The sequence below is a fragment of the Erythrolamprus reginae genome, chromosome 2, assembly GCF_031021105.1.
Source record: "Erythrolamprus reginae isolate rEryReg1 chromosome 2, rEryReg1.hap1, whole genome shotgun sequence".
NCBI classification, from domain to species: Eukaryota; Metazoa; Chordata; class Lepidosauria; order Squamata; family Dipsadidae; genus Erythrolamprus; species Erythrolamprus reginae.
Window position 1 is genome coordinate 110788842 of NC_091951.1, and position 15967 is coordinate 110804808.

The window sequence follows — 15967 nt, forward strand, 5'->3', positions numbered from 1 at the left end:
GGCGCAGAAGGCTTAGCGGGGACCAGCGCTCGCAGGAAAAACAATCCAGGCTCGCCAACCCGGAAATGCGAGGCGAAGGACGGCGCTGGTCCGAAGTTGTAGAGGCGAGCCGAGCGGGCGGGCGGAGCTGCGCCCTCCTTCGCCCGCCTCCTTTCCGGCAGGCAGGGCTGCCCAACTGCGCAGAGCGGCTCCTCCCCTCCAGACGCGTGTCGGGGAAACGGGTCGGTTGCGGGGACGAGCGAGCGGACCAGCGCCGCCAAAGCGGAGGGAACCGCCGCCAGGGCGCCGTGAACTGCTCCAACGCCTCCCTCGCTTTTAGTACCGTGTTTCCCCGAAAGTAAGACATATGTCGGGGTATGGCTTATATTAGCCGACCCCCCTGAAACCCCCCATATGTCTTACAATCGGGGGGGTCTTACTATCGGGGAAACACGGTAGTTTATTTTCCAGATATAAATGAGACCAGCTTCTGATTATTTGAATTATTAGATCCCTTTGGGATCTAAAAGGAGAATGCATCCAAGGGAGAGCAGGATGGGATAATCCTCTGTATTGTTGGAAGCACCCATCAATACGCAGGTATAAGTGAATCAGATCTTGCAGAGAGATCGGGCACTTTACTCTGGCCAACTGAGCCAGGATCCTATCTGTCAATCTTTTCTGCCACTGATCCATTCCAGCTATCTGCTGGGTGAATGGAAACATAACAACTAACTGTAATTGGAGGGGGGGGGGTTCCTAGAATGATCAGGTTTTAAAATTCATCCAGACAATCCAAAGAAGCATTGATCACATGCATGCAGATTGATGGGGGTGAGTGGGGAGGGGATAATTGTCAACTTTCCTTTCCAGAGCCCTTACTATCATCTCGATTAATTTGCTTTCAGCGTGGTATGACTTCATTTGTTTTTCTCTTCGCAATTTGAGATGCATTGCTGTGTTTAAGAGTTTGCCTAACTCAGGTTCTGGATCACCTTACTCAGCTTAGGAATCTCTTCAGCTAATTCTTGTAGATACAACAAACCAAAACACTATATATACGTCAATATTACTAATATGAACATTTCTGTATAAAGTACAGACACATGTATACCTTTGCAATACTTATCTGCAAAATAAATCAGAGCTCTCTCTCTCCTACATGAACTCTAATTTACCCATAGCAAAGGGTCAGTGGTTGAGCTCTTCAGCTTCTGAATCTGAAGACTCAGACTAACTCACAACACTGAAAGATCTAATAGGAGTTAGGCAGGTGTGCTCTCTTCATTGAAGTCTGTACAAGTCCATCAGACAGAATAGTCTTAGCCTATGTCCAAGTCTTAAATCTTGATTCTAAGGAATCCAGTCAGTCCACTTTATCTAGAACAATTGGCAATTGAACCCCCTTCAAAATCTTCCCTTAAAAGAAGTTGAGTAATACGACCGGTTGAGAATCACCTTGAGAACAGGCAACCCAACCCCTCTTTCATTCACTTCCTCTATCAAAGAGGCATTAATAATATCCTGAATCCATCCCCCCACACCTTCCTCCTAGTTGCCTAAAGCAGGGGTCCCCAACCGCCGGTCCGCGGACCAGTACCGGGCCGCAAGGCATGTTGCACCGGTCCGCGGAGTCAGCAGCTACTGTGGAGCCGGCGAGTGCCAAGCTGTTTCCTGTCTCTTTCCCCTCACGTTCACTTGGGACCGCCATTTGCCTCGGGCTGAGAGAACCTTTGCTTGCTTGCTTTCTTCCTTTCCTGTCTTTCTTCTCTCGTCGAAAGTGGTCTATTTCCTCCTTGCAAAGCCCTTGCAAAGCCCTCGCTCTGCCTGCAGCTCAAACGAAAAGACTTTGGCATTGTGCAGCTCTTTTTTTGCTAGGCTCCCCCACCCTATTCCCAGGGTCCTGGGTGGGAGCGAAGCCAGGGGGGTGTGTGTGACCATGAAACCCCCACCACCAGCTCTGGTAATTTTCTTTTGGAAGGATTCCTTGCTGCAAGAATATTACCAGACCTGGCAGTGGTGGGCGCTCCAAGCAGGCAGCGATCGCAAAGGAAGGTGACTGTGTCCGCGGAGGCACCTCCCCCTGCTCTGGGATTCCTTGCTGCAATCCCAGCTGGAACGGGGGGGGGATGTCCTCTGGAACTGCTGAAAGGCAAACGGCGGTCCCGAGTGAACAGGAGGGGAAAGAGACAGGAAACCGCCCCCTCCTACCCTTCCTCCCTCTGTCACCTCAACTCCCCCGCAAAATTTAAAAGGGGGGGGAGAGACAATGGAACGATAAGCTAAACCCCCTTTCCGCCCCCACCGGGCCATAGAAAAATTGTCTTGCTGAAACTGGTCCCTGGTGGAAAAAAGGTTGGGGACCACTGGCCTAAAGTACCTAAGGGATGTGGATTCATCCCACAAGTTTCATAGCTCACATTGCAAAGTATCTCTTACACTTCCTTGTGGTCCATAAGGTCAAAAGATAATATTGCCAAGACATTGCTGTAATATCATCTGCATGTGGTCTGGGAAATACTGATAGCCTAAAAATTCTTAGATCAAATACTCCTGTTGGATAGTACCTCAGCAACAGCCCCAAAGTGTGTCCAACTTCAGATATAGACATTGACACTCTAAGTTATTGCCAAATTGGAATAAAATCCTTAGCAGCACGAGTCTTCTATATTTAAGTATTCTGACCATATGAAATAATGAAACTCTGGGGCTTGTTTTTCTTCCCTCATGGCTCCAGAATAGATGGAACAGATTTGTGTGCTGAATGCTTGCTACCTGCTATTAAAACTGCAGAAAACTGGGCCTATTCAATATTATTAATAGCATAAATTCCTGCGGGAAACAATGGAAATATTGCTCTTATCTGACTGAAAAATTAGATTAAATTAGAATGTGCTATCAAACCTGACAGTTGTCTTTTCAAGTTCTTTAAATAAACCTCTTCAGTTAATAGAGTACTGAAAGTGCTCAACTCTTTAAAATGTCTCTCAATTAATTAATCCGCACTGTGATTTAGGTGTTTTTTTTTCTAATAATCCCTTTATCTGATTTTAGCCGTTACTGTTCCTTCCTCCTTCCCTTCCTTCCATAGTCTTATATCACATGCAAACATAACAAAGGCAACTTTTTTGTCCTGATTGTTGGCTGCAGAAATAATTGAACAAATGTCATTAACTTTACAAGATATCAAAGTACGCACAGCACACCTATGCACGTTAAGATACAACAAACCAAAACACTGTCTATACGTCAATATTACTAATATGAACATTTCTGTATAAAGTACAGACACACGTATACCTTTGCAATACTTATCTGCAAAATAAATCAGAGCTCTCTCTCTCTCCTACATGAACTCTAATTTACCCATAGCAAAGTTGCTGGCTTTTTTTTAATGGCAGGAACTTGGTAGGCTGCCAGGCATGAAGCTTTGAGCAGGTTTCTTCTGTCTGATCATGTGTTTTAATTGTATCCCCTCCACCCACCCTAAGTCTAAAGCATTAATAGCTAGGACATGACTGGCTAGACTAGAAAATAGCTGGAGAAAAGAGCCCAACTACAACACAAAACTATTGCCCAATTATACTGCTCCAAGCAGTCAAAACCCTCAAAACTAGCTCTTGAAACCATTGTGTTGTGTTACACAAAGTTTGCAATTGAATAATTTTGCACATCTCTAGTGAGAGCCCCCGCGAGGAAAATAAAGTTATACAGGACTTGTTCATTACACTTTATTTCCTAATTTTAGACAAATTCTTCAGCAAATTACTAGTTATTTTTTGATGTTTTGGCACTTTTCAAATAACTTGAGAGCCTAAGAAGGTAGAAATATTTAAATTTGATATAAATTGCTATAAGGAAGTGATATATAACAGTGCCAAAATTAAGTTATGATGATATGGTTTAACCTAGAAGCATCCACAGGATCCAGAACGTTCATCAAAATGACAAAAACTGTCACACTGTCTGCACTAATCCTTTCATGCAACTTATATACAAAAGGTTAGAGCTCATTTTATATCAGTGCATCATCCCTTCCCCCAGACCCCTCCGGATGCTTTTAGTTTAAACCAAGCATGAGCCCTAAGAGTAAAAGATAACTGAAATTACACATAGACCAGGGTGACAAATTTGATTTCATTGAGGGCCACATCAGGGTTGTGTTTGACCTTGGGTGAGGGGCAGAATGGGTGTGGCCAACATGCCACTCGTATCGGTGTCTGCGGTGGCCCAAACGTTCTGCCAGTGAAAAAAGGTTAATGAGCTTCGTTTTGGGCTGCAACGGCCACCAGTTTTCATTGGCAGAGTCATCGAGGGCCAGTCCTCCACTGTTTCCAGGGCAGCCTCGCAGGCCAGATCTAAATTCTTCATGGGCCAGATCTGGCCCAGGGACTTTGAGTTTGATACCCCTGATTTGGACTGACGGAATAAGTCTAACCATTGCTAAGTCTTTCTTTGCATGAATGTAACTCAACTATGTATTTTCATATTGCTAGTGATATTGAGCTCGTGTAAATGCAAACACTATTAGTACTGTACATCATGTTTGTTTGTTTGTTAAGCTTTGGTCCATTTGAGGAAGCTGTGTATGCTCTTTTGCCTTCCTGTTATATCGGGGTTCCAAAATATTTAAAAATGTCAGAACAGAGACAATGTTGTTTTGCAGTTTTCAGTGAGTTTTTCTTATCTTTTTGTGTTGCTAGGCTTCTGCTCAGTTTAATTTTTCTTGACTTGAGCCCCTATATATGTGTGACTGTTTCTTTGTCTGGTGTGAGCTTTTCATTATTTCTTGCTGGCAAAAGAACAGTTTGTTTTACGGTACTAGGCAATCTCTCTTTCCAAATCAACACACCATAGTAAGAGAATTATTAAGTGCAATGCTTAGTTGCAGTGCAATAATTTCAAAGTAATTTTTGTAACAATAAAACAATGCTTCATAGTGAACACACAACGTTTCTGTACTGGGTAACCAGGCTTCTGATCTTTCCAGAGGAACAGTAGCCCTACTCTGTTAAAGAACTAAATGTTGGTTAACTGCTAAAACTAGGTGCTGATAGCAATGCTGTCAATGAGCGATTAGCTCCCTTTGTTCTCTGCATGCTGGCTGAATGTCTCATGGGTTTATTTAACAATACAAAGATGACACTCTCTGCCGTGAAGAGGAGGTTCCAATTCAATCTGCTTTAATACGGGCCTCTTTTGTACTGAGCTTGAAATGAAGCACATTATCTATCTAAAGCACACTGGTGCAGATCTAATTAAACTAACTGCAACAGTAACTGAATAGTCTAAAGATTCAAAAAGGTAAGGGTATCAGTCAGCAATAGAATAACTATTGGAGTGAAAAATAAAACTAGAAGATAAATACATCAAAGAAGGAAGAACAATTCAAAGTATAAAAGCAAAAAATACACAGGATTTGTAAGATCTCATGGTAGTCCCTAACTAAACTATCATTACTAAAACATTATTTCGTTACTTCAGCCAATCAAGAATTTAATTTAGAATTTACAAAAGATCAAGTTGAATAGCAGCTACCCTCTAAAATTCAGGAGTTCAATTCTAAGCAACTCTTTACGGTTTAGCACATCAGCATCTTTTATTTGTTCACTGCTAGTGATGAATCAAGCACTTGAATATACAAAATAGGCAGCTATAAAAGCTTCTATATTTATGGAGCAAAATATTTCCCTTTAACAATGAGCTTTTTCTAGATCAGAAAAATCTAGACCAATAAAGAATAACTCTTAAGAAACTTGGGACTCATAATATGTAGTTTCATCAATAAACTAGGAGATAAAGAAATATCATGAAGGAGAGCTATTATTTATGCAAGAATTCTAGTGGTAAGTGCATCACATAAAAGGTTAGATTAACTTTACAAAAATATGTCCATAACAGGGGGGGGGGGGGACTAGGTCACAATAAAATAACTACACATTTGAAGAAGAGAAGAGAAATGAAACTCCAAAAGACAGGGTTGGAAATCTGGACAATTTTTGCCTATTTAATTGCTATTTAGAAAGCATCCAATTTATATCTATTGATGGACAGTTTAAACTCATGAGTTGACAAGCTATAATATAATATAAACTCATGAGATGACAGGCTATAATATAATATAAACTCATGAGATGACAAGCTACATTTAACACAAAAAACAAATTACCATTTCCCTGGCTTGGTGAAGTATGCACGAGCCAGCAGGGTTGACCCTAATTCCTGTTTTCTGCTTCAAGGCCCATGTAATCCCTAGCAGAGAAGCTCTGCAACTTTATTTTTTTCAATACATCTGTTAGTTTGGCACATCATCTGTGACCACATAGCCCATCCTTAAAACAGATGGGAAAGCAACTGAATCACAACAGATGAATGATAAATCAGGAAAGGACTTTCAATGCCTCTCACTATAAGGTGGGGTAGAAAATATTTAAGCTTCATTGTACTTGTTTATTATCTCTATTCATTTGTCTGTGATTACCTTCAAGTATTTCCCATGCAGAAGCCAAGGTTTCATTTTAGTGATAAAGGCAGTGAGGGATACTACAGGTAATAAAAATGCATTATAGAAACATAGAAGACTGGCGGCAGAAAAAGACCGCATAATCCATCTAGTCTGCCCTTATACTATTTTCTGTATTTTATTATAACTTATGTATTAACAGCTTTAAAAGATGATCACTGTATTACAAAAGGAAGTACTGTACACTTACCTGGAGACTTATGATGTCAGCATTACAACTCAAAATTTCCTGCATTATAGCTTTTTTCCTGTATTCCCAGTTCAGTGCCCATGATGGACAATATCCATATAGCTGCCGAGTAGCATATTTATCACACAGAACATTGTAACACATGACAGAGAACAGAGCTGGAGAGAAAAGAATTTCACTCAGACCATTTTAATAAACAAATAAATATTCTAATAAATATAATTTTAAAATATGTTGTCTAAATTATACTCCAATATATATTTAAAAAGCAAGTATCCCTGCATATCAGATAGCAAACCTCACCTCCACCCCACATTGCTGCTTATTCCACCCATGTTTAAATCTCACATTACTGTATCTACATTGTTTCATTATTTTGCTACTGTTATGTTTACACTTGTTTTTATTTCTCTGTTTTTATTGTTGTAAGATGCTCAGAATAGTTCCACGGTGAGATAGGCAGGAGATAAATTTAACAAATATTAAATTATGGAATGTAATTAATATTCTGTTTTGGTTTAACTACTGACCAAATCTTGTAAATTAACCATATATTGTAGCTTTTGTGAAATTGTTATTTTTAAAAATCACCAATTTTTGAATCAGAATAGAATATAATTTTTTTTTATCTAAGTAAAACACATAAAAGCATACAGCCACCCTCATTTGGCGTTTAAATTCGTACTGCCTCAATACCATCTTTAGAATAAATTGCAAAATTTTACAAAATATTTTTTTGTAACGGCCAACCAAAGACCACTTTACCTTAAGAACTAAATAAACTTTTTTCTGGAAAAAAGATAATGCTTATACTACTAAATTATTCTTACTATATTTCAGACTTAAAATAATTTAAGTTTTGTTTCATGATTAGCCTCAAGCTACCATATACATATTCACCTCTAAAATGGAAGAACATGGTTGAAGAAATTGGTCAAGCAAATCTATTAAAAAGATCCCTTCACCATTACCTGTCGGTCTTGTCCGATCTGGTTCTTGCAGCATAATCCAAGATCTGGGAGGAGGCTGTTCTGTTGAAACTAGTGATGAAAACAAAAATATCTCAATAATAAAAGAGTATTTATGATAAAGAATACATATATATATATATATATATATGGAAAGCACTACTTACTTCTTTTTGCAGTACCTGCCAGATTATCAAGCAAATAATTCAGTAGCCTTCTTGTTCCATCTGGTTCCTGATAAAGATTCAAAATGTCCTGTGTAAGTGGGTTTCCTGCAGAAATGTTTAAACAAAAGGAAAAATGAAAGCTCAAGAACACAGATTTAAATGTTTTATTATTACAGCTAGCATCTAACAAATTCAGTTCAAAATACCAGAAGTCAAGTAATTACTGAAAACCTGTGGTTCTCACTTCATAAAATTATCAGTAAACCAGATTGATTCAGCTGGGGGGGGGGGTGATGTGGAGAAAAAGAAATTCACACACTACTTTTGTTCAGGCATGATAAAAAAAAACCAAGAGGCCTTTAAAAGGGAAAACTTTAAAACACAGATATTTATGAATATAATTTAAAGCTGCTTAAATCTCATTCATCGGCAACCTTCAATCTTGAAAGACTGTGGTATCATGCTCTGGGAAGAGTTAGAACGGCATCTAGTGTGACTAAAAAGGCCAATCGGAGAGTGGCAATCCCTTCCACACTGAGCAGAGATCCATTCTGTCCCCTGCCTGCCTCCCGGATGTCACAGTAACAGCAGCAGCGTCAAAGAAGAGGGAATCCTGTAAGCATTTCAGCTAAACTTTTAGACTTTGCTCTCAATCTAGAGAAGCTAAAGAGTTTTCCGTCTGATGTGGTCTGGAAATAGACTCGTTCTGTTATAGTTCCAAAAGCATGTTTCAGCGTGGCAGCAAAAGAGATTCTGAATAGAGTTGGCACAAGGACGCTGTCCACTTCGAATGACAAAGGAATCTGATGTTAAGCCATCAAAAACTACCGTGCCCTTTATTTCCTTATGAAAGGACCAGATGATGATGATGATGATAATAATAATAATAATAATAATAATAATAATTTATTAGATTTGTATGCGGCCCCTCTCCGAAGATGATGTTGAAGAGCTGAGGTGGACAGCCGATCTTGGGGAGGATTTATAAAGGCCATCCCTACTAACCAGCTCAAAAGCTTTCGTAAGATCTATAAACACTACAAAAAATGGCTGTCTTTGTTCCCTGTGTTTTTCCTGAAGATGTCTAAGGGAAAATACCATATCGGTAATGGACCTGTTGACTTGGAATTTACACTGTGATTCTGGATAGACTCTCTCTGCAAGCACCTGGAACCTCTTCAATACGACATGGGCAAACACCTTCCCTACCACACTAACAACAACAACAACAACAGAGTTGGAAGAGACCTTGGAGGTCTTCTAGTGCATCCCCCTGCTTAGGCAGGAAACCCTATATTAGTTCAGAGAGATGGTTATCCAAAGTCTGCTTAAAAACTTCCATTGTTTGGAAGAGTGATGTCATGGTAGTTCTTACAGTCGCCCCTATCACCTTTGTTCATATATAGTGTGATGATATTTGCATCCTTCATGTCCTGCAGTTCTCCATCTTCCCTCCAACTGAGACAGAAGATTGCATACAGTTCTGTGGGGATGATCTCTTTGTAGCACTTCAAAACTCGGCAGGGATATTATCTTTCCTGTGTGCCTTGCCTGAGGCAAGGGAGTCGAGCTGTGTTTAGTTTCTCTAAGGTTGGCTTACTGTCAAGCTCCTCTAAGACAGGCAGGCACTCAATGCCGTTCAAAGCTTTGTCAGTTATCAAGTTTTCTCTAGAATATAACTCGGAGTAATGCTGCACCCAGCATGCCATCTGCTGTGTTCAGTCCTGGATAATCTCACCTGTAGCAGACTTCAAAGGGGCAGTTTTCTTCTGTGATGATCCTAAGTCCTGCTTGATGCCATCATTTTTTATTATTATTATTATTATTATTATTATTATTATTATTATTATTATTATTATTAAGATTTGTATGCCGCCTCTCTCCAAAGACTCGGGGCGGCTCACAGGATACAATATAAAACAGTGAATACAAAACAAATCTAATTAATTAAAAAACTACGTAAGCTAAAACCCCAGTATATTAAAATCAATCAAACAATCCAATCGCAGCCATACATCACATTTATTGGCCAGTGTGTCTAGATCTAATTGCCCCTTTATGTTACCTGTGTCAGCTACTATTTGGATCTGAGAGCAAAGCTGCAACTAATATTCATTTGCACATCGCCTGGCAGTCTATTGGACTTTGCTATGAGCAGCTCGCAGAACTGTAGACTGCACACACTGGAGCAGGCTTTATATGCAATCAGCGCTCTCCTTTTTTCCTCAATGACTGGTGTCAAACCAATCTGCTATCTTTCTAAATCTTACCAAATACTGACAGAGCGATGTTATAGACTGCATTCTTGAAATTTCCCATCTTATGGACCCGTTTGCTTCAAATGGGCCTGGGAGCATTTCCTCTAATGCACGTGCAAATTCCTCCACTGTGCCCTGGTTGCAGGTCTTGCTAATGTCGACTCGTGGTCTTCCTTCCTTCTTTGAGTGATGTTTGTTTGTTTGCAGTTTTATTCTGCTGCACACCAAGGAGTGGTCTGTATCGCAGTCAGCACCCTAATAGCTACGTATGATTGTAATACTGGAAAGATTAGAACACCTGGTCAGTATTAGGTCAAGCTGGTGCCAGTACCTCGATCTTGGATGCCTCCAAGAGACTTTGTGTTGAGGCTTTGTTTTGAAAAATGTATTGCTAACACATAAACCATAGTAGCAACAAAACTCCAGCAGGCATTGACCATTTTCATTCATCTTCCCAACGCCAAACTAAATAGATAGGCCAAGAACTATAATTGCCTTCGACTCTGGCATTAAAATCTCCAAGGATAAACATTGATTCTTTCTCGGGGACTTTCTTGATGATGGTGACCACATCATTGTAAAATTGGTTTTTAGTTTCTACTGACGAAGATAAAGTTGGTACATATGCGCTAATAAAGACTGACTGGTCCTGTTAGCAAGTGGAGCTGTAAGGACAGAATCCTCTCGCTCCCTATGGCAGGTGATGAATCCTAGTAGGGTGATTTTGACCACAAAGCTCACCCCATATTCCCTAGTCTCATTTGATGGCTTTCCTTGCCAGAAGAATGAGAAGTTTCTCTGCTTAACAGATCCTGCGTTCAAGAGCCTTGTCTCTTGAAGGGCAACGCTGTCCATTTGCAGTCTGCTGAGCTCCATATTGATAACAGCAGTCTTGTGTACATCATCTATTTCTTGAAGATTGTCAGAGAAACCAGTGGTCATTGTCCAAATATTCCAAGTGCCCAACTTCAGGGCTAAAGTTTTCTTATGGTTATTGCACAGTGCAAAGTTATTAGTCTGCTTGTCATTATGCCAATGAAGCAAACTGACCTTTCCCACTGTCAAAAGTGGTCCCTGGTGTCACACTGCCAATCAAGCACAAACTTATAACCAGTGACTGCTGCTTTCCATGTTGATTCAGTGCTATATGCAATGCTGGAATGTCCTCTCCAGAGCATGAGGCGTGAGTAGGTTGGTATATAGGATAGACTAAGCAACAGATCCCCTCTAAGTGTCACTGAAATAATCCAATCAAATGACACAGCTGATACGATTGGTACCAGCTGCATTGCAGGAGTTATCAGAACGTTAGCCTGTTCCCCTCCCCCATTCCTTATCCTACCTTCTGCCACCAACAGGCAGTTAGCCTGCTTCCCCACACCCATTTCTGATCCTGTAAAGCAGTGTTTCCCAACCTCGGCAACTTGAAGATATTTGGACTTCAACTCCCAGAATTCCCCAGCCAGCGAATGCTGGCTGGGGAATTCTGGGAGTTGAAGTCCAAATATCTTCAAGTTGCCGAGGTTGGGAAACACTACCGTAAAGGATAGGCATCTACAGCTATTGAAGAATTACCACATGAAGCACTATAACAGGAGAGGTATTGTGGGAGGAGAAATAGTCCAAATCCACATGGATGCTTGAAAAACCATAGTCTGTTACACCATCGTGTTGGAGGAGTAATACCTCATTAAAAAGCCTTGGCCCAGCTAGTAGCACTTGTGACTATATCCACTAGTGGAAAAGGCTTCAGGAGTAAACCTTGAGGCAAAATCTGGAGCTGGAGCAGTTTGTGACTGTGTACAGCCAGTTCTGATAACTCCTGCTTAAATCTAATCTTATTTATTTAATATCAGACAGAAAGCAATGGCTGCTGAAAGTAAAACAAAATGAACACTGGAGAAAAAAGTACAAAATGGAAAAGGCATACCTTTCAAACCCAAGGTTTGTAACTGGAACAGTTTTCCCAGCTCAAATGGTAAAACTCGTAACAGGTTGTTATTTAAATGGAGTTCCCTGTTGTTAAGTCACATTTAAAAAAAAAGTAGTAAGATAACATATTTAATTAAACTAAACTTTTCAGTGAAAAATAGAAATAATATTAAAGCACACACCAAAAAAGCAAGAAGCTTGAACCATGAGGATTAGGAATATTGGAGACTACATAATATAATATTTAATAAAATAATACTAAACACAATGAATTAAAACAAACCAGCTAGTGTTCTAAACATAATCCTATTACACTATTAAGAAAATAAAACAATGAAGCAACAATTCCTAAGCCAGCATTACTAATCAAAATGATTTAAGGAGCTAATACCCTAAATAAGTTTTTAAATAGTAGCCAAAAGACAATGACTGGCTTAAGGTTGCTCAGAGGATTTAATGATTGAGTGGGACTTTGAACCCAGATCTCCTAGTGCTAATCCAATGAACACATACTATAACTCAAAAATGTTTATTAAATACTATATAAAATTCATAAACATTTCTTACTTCAAAAGCAGTAAATTAGATCTTCACACAAAACCAGAATATTTAAGTCTTGATTTTCACCCCTGCCCTTCTTGAAGGAACAGATTCATTTATCCATTTATATACTACTAAAAGTCTCATTTATCTGTTTGTAACCTCAAGTTAGCTGAAATAGTGCATAACGTCACAACAATTTTTGAATGAGGTACGGTACCTAAAATCTTCTAAATTAAAGAATGTTTTTTAAAAATCTAAGACCCATTACCCCTGTGGAATTCAAATTTCTGCAATGTTCAGATCAATTTTATTTGCAAAACTATGTCTACTGCAGGATTTCTGTGGCCATACGACTGTGATTTCCAATGCTCCTTCCCTATCTGCTTTTCATACACAAGGTCAACAGGGAACACCAGCAGGAAGTTGGACATCACTCTCACTGTTTTGCCCACCTGTGGCCATTCTGTTTACCTGTTTTAGTAAGAACCTGAGAATTTATTATTAAAGTTTTTTTCAATGTGCTTTTTTGGTATTTATGATATTATACTCTTTTTAAACAATCATGGGATCATCCAGCACTGGGATTTAAAAAAATTGGTCAGCCTAAAATTTAATGTAATTCTGGTCACACTGCCCTATATTTCTCTCAAAGGATTATGCCTGTGGATCATAGGATCTAGTATTGTTTGAAGAGGGAAAAGACTAGACTCTTTTTTATTCCAAGTATTCCAAATAAATTCATTTCAAGCAACAATAAAATTGTAAGTGATTTAAAATATATATGCTCACTATAGATGGAGCATTTTCCATTCGGAATTTTATTATAGGACTAATTGAAATAAAGTAGGGCTATTTACTACTGCACTGCTCATAGTGCAACCTACAACACAGCTCCAAAGATAAAACAGGAAAAAACAAAACTAGGTATTACGGTATGTAGATAGGACTATATTTGTGGACATCTGCATCAATAAAGATAACTAACTGGGAAAGTACAGATAATCTGAAGAGGTTTTCACAAGAAAACATTGAAGCCATACATAACCCAAAGTGTCCAAAAGGATTGGACAGAGTGGGGGGAAAAGTCAATAGGCAGAGTATTTATCTCTTATTACCTCCCGCCTCTCAAATATGTTACTCTTTCTAATAGCTACAAAATGTATTATTTGTCTTATTAATGAAATACACATAACACATTTCAATCTGCAACTAATAAGGAGTCAGATCCACTAAGTTTAACACAGATTAGTAAGCACAGGGAAACTGAAATCTCTTCCCCCCCCAAAAAATAAATAAATACAAATGTTTTATTTTTGATTTGGTGTATATTTTCATAGCAACTGAATTGGAAGCTTTTTGTCAATGCCAAAGGACACAGAATCTGAAGTGAGTTCACAATGGTCTAAACTATCTCTTACCCAGACCTGGGCAAAGGGTGGCCCGAGGGCCGGATGCGGCCCACCTGCTGTTTGTGCCCAGCCCGCGGAGGTTGGAAGGGAGGGAGGGAGGGAGGGAGGGAGGGAGGGAGGAAGGAAGGAAGGAAGGAAGGAAGGAAGGAAGGAAGGAAGGAAGGAAGGAAGGAAGGAAGGAAGGAAGGAAGGAAGGGAGAAATTCTCTTTCCATGCCCTTTTGCAAAAGTCCAATAAATGCTCATTTTTTAATTGTTCATTGGTTTCATTGGCCTTTCCAAGAAATTTAAAGCAACCCCCCCACCCCACCTCTCAGGGGGGGAAAAGGGAGGAGGAGGAAGAAGAGGAATCCAAAGCTACTTTCAGGCAAAGCCACTTTCAGGCAAAGCCTCCACTATGTTTTCTCAACTGACGATGTAGGTCAGTTGAAGAGAGGCAGCTGAAAGGAATATTTTGAAAGAGAAGTAAAGAACTGCCCCAAGCAGAAATAAAAGGCAGAGAAAATCAGAGAGACAGAAGCTTCTCTCCATCTGGAGAAGGAAGGAAAGAAGGAAAGAAGGAAGGAGAAATGGAGGGAGGGAGGAAGGGGTGGGCAATTAGTTTATAATTATAATATAATATATAATATAATATATAATTATATATATAATATATAATTATAATATAATTAACTCAGTTCTATCCAATAATATACAATATTGGGTAGAACCGAGTTAATTATATTAATCCGGCCCTCTAAAACCATTCCAATTTCTCATGCGGCCCCATGGCAAAATTAATTGCCCACTCCTGCTCTTACCTGAGTGACACCATGTTTCCGAGCTCAGCTGGTAAACTGCGAATTTTATTAGATGACAGATCCAAATAAATCAAGTTATGTAGCTTGGCAATATCTGAAGGAATACGGGATAAGGAATTGTCACTGAGATGCAAAGCTGTCAAGTGGGTCAGTGACCACAAGGATGAACTCAGGCTTCTGACTTTCCCTAAAAAACAAAAAGGATACGGCTATTTTAAATCACTTCCACTTCTAAAATGTTAAGGCAAAGTGGCCTCCAGATGTTACTAAATTTTAGCTTCCTGTACCACTGGCCATGCTAGTTGAGGCTGCTGAGAACCGTAGTTCAGCAATGCCTGGAGCAATCAAATGGTTCTTCAAAGCAGCATTACAAAGGAAAGCAAATTTGAGCATAAAATTTAAAGCAGGCATGTCAAACCTAGGTAATACAGTCCCAGAAGATAACAAAAAAAAAACCCCAGTTAAAAAAAGTATACAGGTAGTTTTCAACTTACATCTGTTCATTTAGTGACTGTTCAAAGTTACAACAGCACTGGAAAAAGTGATTTATGACCATTTTTCACTGTTATGACCTTAGTAGCAAAACTGAGATGCTTGACAATGGGTTCAACCGGTTTACTAACTTATCAACTGCGACGATTTACTTAAAAACTATGACAAGAAAGATTGTAAAATGGCCAACACTTAACTACAGGAATGTTAGGGCTCAATTGTTTTTGTAAGTCAAGGACTTCCTATAAGGAATGTTTTGTTGTTTAAATACAGGTAGTCTTCGATTTGCAAACCACAATTAAGCCCAACAGTTCGGTTGCCAAGTGAGACTTTTGTTAGGGGCGGTTTGCTCCATTTCACAACCTTGCTTGTCACAGCTGTTAAGTGAATCACTGTGGTTGTTAAGTTAGTAACATAGTTGTTAAGTAAATCTGCCTTCTCCATTGATTCTGTTGGTCAGAAAGTGACAAAATGAGATCACATAACCCCAGGACATTGCCACTGTCATAACTATGAGTCAGTTGCCAAGCATCTCAATTTTGATCACATGAGTGGGGATGCTCTATTTTTTCAACGCCGTTGTAACTTAGGTCTCGAAACAAACTGTTATAAGTTGAGAACTACCTGTATTAGTCACCCAGAGTTGCCATTTGGAAGTTGCCCTGTCTCACTTTAGCAACAGAACTGTTGGGCTCAATTGTGGTTGT

The 15967-nt window shown here is 39.5% G+C and overlaps 1 protein-coding gene across 2 annotated transcripts in view; it reads right to left on the minus strand.

Moving 5' to 3' along the window:
• Positions 1-15967, minus strand: part of CNOT6 (CCR4-NOT transcription complex subunit 6) — a 73037-nt gene that overhangs the window by 29085 nt on the left and 27985 nt on the right. For both annotated transcript variants that reach the window (XM_070739162.1, XM_070739163.1), the window contains exons 3-7: positions 14769-14955; positions 12016-12101; positions 7828-7932; positions 7664-7732; positions 6693-6850 (exon numbers count right to left, since the gene is read on the minus strand). In XM_070739162.1, the coding sequence (XP_070595263.1) occupies positions 6693-6850; positions 7664-7732; positions 7828-7932; positions 12016-12101; positions 14769-14955 (605 nt within the window). The remainder of the gene's footprint in view (positions 1-6692; positions 6851-7663; positions 7733-7827; positions 7933-12015; positions 12102-14768; positions 14956-15967) is intronic.